We start from the raw sequence: 5,226 nt of genomic DNA on the forward strand, positions 1-5,226 counted from the left end.
TGCGATCATTTTTTGGTAGATTCTGGGAAAAAATCAAAAGGTAGAAATAGCTGTTCAAAAAATTAGGAAACTTAAATTAACGTTTCATTGAATAATTATTTGTTAGTTAAAAATAAATTCATTGGAAAGAAATAGATGTATTACTTTTTATTTTAATTATTGGCACTTTTGGCATTGTTAAAAAATTCCTGGGTCTCGGGAATTTCGGAAAATTGCAAAATTCACAACTCGAAATTGAAAATCTCGAGAACCGTCACCCTCTAACTAAAATTAAGAAAATCTCGATGAAGAGCAATAATTTACTCCTCTCATAGTGATTTTCTCAATGAACGTGATTTTGAATCGTAAAACGGATTGCATTTTCAGTTTCTTTGGTCAATCTTCCACTAGGAAAAGGTAAAATAAGTTTGTAAATACTAAATGATATGTGTTTTTGAAACATAATTTTAAAAAATCTCAAATTTATTTTTTTCAATATAAATCAATAATTTTATAAAACAAACTAATTTTAAATGCATTTCAGGCAAAATTCAAACTTTTCAACAAATTAACCTGAAATTTAAAGACATTTTGTTTAAAAGCTTAGTTACCTGAACATAAACTTTGAGTTTTTTCTTTAAAACTATATCAGTAACCTTAGTAGTGGTTCATTTGACGTAAAAATAAAGTTAGAACACCTTAAATCTGATTTCAATAAAAAACTATAACTATCAAAGTCACCCCGGAATGCAAAGTAAGAATTTTTAACCTAACTATTTTTTCAAACAACATTGATCAATCTTTTTTTTTGTTTTAAAAATAATAAATAATTTTGAGAAAACCCTAATCAGATGAAAAATATTACAAAAATCAATTGATCAAACATATAGAAACCAAAGCAAATTGAATTGAATTAATGATTTAATCCTCTTTATCTATCATTTCAACTTATTAATTGATTTTTTTAAATCTTCGCTCAGAAACAGTGAATATTTCAATATCAGAACAAGTCCAGCTCAAATCAGGAATTTTTCTGGTACTTTTGTACCCGACCCTCTCCGATTTCAATGAAACTTTGTAGACATGTTATCCTAGGCCTTTTTAGGTTATTTGTACATGGCAGTGTATATATCGTTTTTATCATTTTTATATTTACGTAATCAAATTTACTATCCTGGTTTCTACCACACTGAAAAAAATATTCTGTTTTCAGTTATAAGCAATGTAATTAAGCTTATATCTGTAAGCCCTTACATCCAATTGAAATGCTGTCAAAGGCAAACTTATGGGAAATTGGACGAACTTTCCGGTAAAAATATTTACGAGACTGAAAAACCAAGTCTGTCATATAGAAAATGCCAAAAACCACCAAAATTATTATTTTTTTTATTTTTAAAACCGCTGTATCTTCCCAAGGATTGGACATAGAACAATGGTCAATATGGAGAATTTTATGTAAAATTATCTGGGAAATCGATTCCCACTACCAGTTTTTAAAAATTTTAACGTTTAGACCACTTTTCAAAAAAACAGTTTTAGTAAATGATATTTGTATTTTTTAGGAGAGACATACCATCCAGCATTTTTCGTCAGTCTTTTGGTAACATCTTAGGTATTTCCTCAAAAATTTTGAGCAAAAAAAATCGTGACATTGAAGGTGACTTTTAAAATTAAAAGTTGAAAAATGACATAAAAGTGGCGTGTATTTTTGTTTCAGTGTATTTTTTTCCGAAAGCCCGTCCAATTTCCTACAAGTTTGTCGTTGACCACTTTTCGATACGATGCAACGGCTTCGAGATACAGTAATTTTTAAATTGCAAAATACTAAAATATTTAAATACCTTACGCCCTTCTCAAATGTTATTCTCGAGTCTTATTGGCTCTATATACACAAAAATGACTTATATAGGCCTAGGATAACATGTCTACAAAGTTTCATAGAAATCGGAGAGGGTCGGGTACAAAAGTACCAGAAAACTCCTGATTTGAGCTGAATTGCTCTATCTCGAAGCGTTGCATCGTATCAAAAAGTGGTCAAAGTCAAACTTGTAGGAAATTTTACGGGCTTTCCGAAAAAATACACTGAAAGAAAAAACACGCCACTTTTATGAGATTTTCTGATTTTTATGTTTAAAAGTCAAATTTTAAGGTGATGTCACGATATTTTTTTCGTTCAAAATTTTTGAGGAAATAGGCTATAATATTACTAAAAGACTGACGGAAAATGCAGGATGGTAAGTATCTCCTAAAAATATTAAAAAAAAATCATTTAGTAAAACTGTTTTTTTTTTGCAAAGCGGTCTAAACGTCAAAATTTTAAAAACTTTTAGTGGGAATCGATTCGCCAGACAATTTTACATATAAATTCTCCATATTGACCATTGTCCTATGTCCAATCCTTGGGAAGATAACTTATGGGAAATTGGACGAGCTTTCCGGTAAAAATATTTTTGAGACTTAAAAATCAAGTGTGTCATAAAGAAATTGCCAAAAACCACAAAAAAACTTATTTTTTCAACATTTTAATTTTTTAGACCGCTGTGTTTTCCCAAGAATTGGACATAGGACAATGGTCAATATGGAGACTTTTATGTAAAATTGTCTAGAGAACCGATTGTCACTACGGGTTTTTAAAAATTTTGACGTTTAGACCACTTTTCAAAAAAACTGTTTAAGTAAATGATTTTTTGTATTTTTTAGGAGAGACATAAAAATGAAGTTGACTTTATAGCTGTCGGCCACTATTGCTAGTACCAACCACAAGTGTCTTCCTTTTATCTACAAGGACTTCGCCGCCCTGGGCTCCTAAGTGTATGAAAGTATGGCACGGAGCGACGGCGCCGAATACCCATATTTACACAAAGAATTTTAGAGCGCCCGCCGCGGGATTCGAACCGTCGACCTCTGGATAGTGAGTCCAGTGCGCGGTCCGATTGATCCACACGGGCGGGGGACATACCATCCTGCATTTTTCGTCAGTCTTTTGGTAACATTTTAGGCTATTTTCTCAAAAATTTTGAACGAAAAAATTCGTAACATCACCTTAAAATTAGACTTTAAAACTTAAGAATCAGAAATTCTCATATAAGTGGCGTGTATTTTTATTTCAGTGTTTTTTTTTCAGAAAGCCCGTCCAATTTCCTACAAGTTTGTCTTCGACTACTTTTTGATACGATGCAACGGGTTCGAGATACAGTAGTTTTTAAATTGCAAAATACAAAAATACTTAAATAACTTACGCCCTTCTCAAATGTTATTTTCGAGTACATTTGCCTCACACTAAAATGGCTTATATAGGCCTAGGATAACATGTCTACAAAGTTTCATTGAAATCGGAGAGGGTCGGGTACAAAAGTACCAGAAAAATTCCTGAATTGAGCTGTATTTGCTCATCAGCAAACCATTTGAAAAAATACAAAAGAAAACTTGTATGAAAAATGAGCTTTGAGTTCATCCCAAACAGCCACATTCACAATTCACAGTCATTTTTCAAAAGTTTGATGGAAAATCTTTTTTTAAATTATTTTTTTAATAATAATTTGAACCTTTATTGAATAAAATACAGTAGGGAATTTAAAAAATCAGTTTCGATCGTTAAAATTAATACTCATCCTACCTTGCTATCTACGCCAGATTTGAGTTGAATGAGAAGCAGCATATTTGCAGCAACTAAGCTGATTATCTGTTCGGAGACCCCGGTTAGCGTCATCATTTTCGTATGCTTAATTTAGCTCACCGATGCAAACAGTTGCAGATCCAACTCAACAAAGCCCCAGGTCAAGTGCTTAGAGTCATTCAATCGAAAAAGCTGAGAAATTGCACGAACCTTGAGTGAAAAAGCAAAATTAGTAATTATTCATAAGTTTGCAATTTGAAATGAACTGTAACTTGATGTTGCCGCTCTCCGAGTTCAACCACGTTCAGAGCAATCTTTCTTAGCTGAAAGAAAATAAGATATAATTGTAAAACAAACAGAAACATTAAAACAATCTGAAACAACCTGCGCTTTAACTCTGGACTGTGGTGCCAGCGTCAACCCCAGCAGATAGAAATGGATCGTGGACCACGTTATGTAACCTACAACTAGGCAGTAATCACGTTGGCCAAAGACCTCGAGGAAGTACAAAAAATGAGCGTCGTAGAATGCCAAACTAATCGATAGGATACCTGACAGAGTCATAGTCAGCAGTTCGAATCCGAATGAGTCAACGGTTTGGTTTATTAGGTTGAAAATTTGTGAAATAAGGCAGTGAGCAACTTGAAGCAACTCTTTATTTTCAGATTCATTTGCAGATTTAATCATTCGATTGATACGCTGTAGAATCTGTTGAATCATGCCGGCCGTGTGCCAATATTGCGTTATTCGAAGTAAAGTTATCCAATAGGGTAGGTAGAATGCCCTAGCACCGACAGAACCGTCCATCCGTCATCGGCAGCATAATAAAAGCTTACTTCCACAGCGTTCAAAACCAACATAGTGACCAAAATTAGCTTGTGTTCACGGCCTAGCCGACGAAAATCCATCCGGAATCCATGCTGCTCAAGGAGGTGGCCAATCGTACCCAGTTGCATCAATACTCCGGCAAATTTTCCGTTAAGATATCTACCGAGGCCAAGAATCGCCACCAGAATCATCGCTCGCAGGACGTGGTTCAAATTTTCAAGAATGTTGGAGAACACGGTGGCCGTCGGTGGCAACGGAAGACTCTTCCAAAGTAGCAAACACCAACAGTAAACCGCAGCAAGGCACACCTTCCAGACCAGCTGAGCGGTACGGAGAACCGTATCGATGGTTTTCTTCCGTTGGGCTGGCCGGTGCCATCGGGAGTGCGTCCACAGTGGGAATGGAAACGGTGCTGCTCCGAAAAGTTGACCGCATCTCAGGATCGTGGTCGTTACGCGATGGAATTGGTTGTGGGAAGTTGGGCTCATTGCTGTTGACTGCTGGAGAGCTGAAGCACAACTGAATGAAAAGGGGGGCATTGAGCTAGGTTTAATTGAGCTCATGAACGACATGAGCCACTCACTATGTCAATAAAGGATATTGAAACTTGTACTAACTAATCAAGGGTTCCAGCATCGAGTCAAGTAATTACCTTCGTCAAAATAAACACTTAATATTACACACTCCATGCACAATTTTTGCAAACACAACAAAAAAAGTTGTTGTGACGTGACGAATTTGGCCGACGCAGCCCAATGCCACCGCTGTCAGATATTCGGTCACGGTTCCAGAAACTGCAATCT

General features: G+C 35.2%; 1 protein-coding gene across 1 annotated transcript; it reads right to left on the minus strand.

Moving 5' to 3' along the window:
- Positions 1 to 3,586: 3,586 nt before the first annotated feature.
- LOC119765381 lies at positions 3,587 to 4,919 on the minus strand. Its single transcript, XM_038249123.1, has 4 exons — positions 3,980 to 4,919; positions 3,868 to 3,918; positions 3,716 to 3,805; positions 3,587 to 3,661 (listed from the first exon to the last, which is right to left on the minus strand). The coding sequence occupies exons 1-4, from the start codon at positions 4,400 to 4,402 to the stop codon at positions 3,587 to 3,589; spliced, it is 639 nt and encodes a 212-aa protein (XP_038105051.1). The 5' UTR covers positions 4,403 to 4,919.
- Positions 4,920 to 5,226: the final 307 nt, after the last annotated feature.

The sequence above is a fragment of the Culex quinquefasciatus genome, chromosome 1, assembly GCF_015732765.1.
Source record: "Culex quinquefasciatus strain JHB chromosome 1, VPISU_Cqui_1.0_pri_paternal, whole genome shotgun sequence".
In the NCBI taxonomy this organism is placed as follows: domain Eukaryota; kingdom Metazoa; phylum Arthropoda; class Insecta; order Diptera; family Culicidae; genus Culex; species Culex quinquefasciatus.

Coding starts and splice junctions, on each gene's coding strand:
- LOC119765381 (XM_038249123.1), bottom strand. CDS start 4,402: ATGGACGGTTCTGTCGGTGCTAGGGCATTCTACCTACCCTATTGGATA. Junction 3,806..3,867: donor TCGGAGAGCGGCAACATCAA/GTTACAGTTCAT, acceptor TTTTCACTCAAG/GTTCGTGCAATTTCTCAGCT. Junction 3,662..3,715: donor ATCTGCAACTGTTTGCATCG/GTGAGCTAAATT, acceptor GTCTCCGAACAG/ATAATCAGCTTAGTTGCTGC.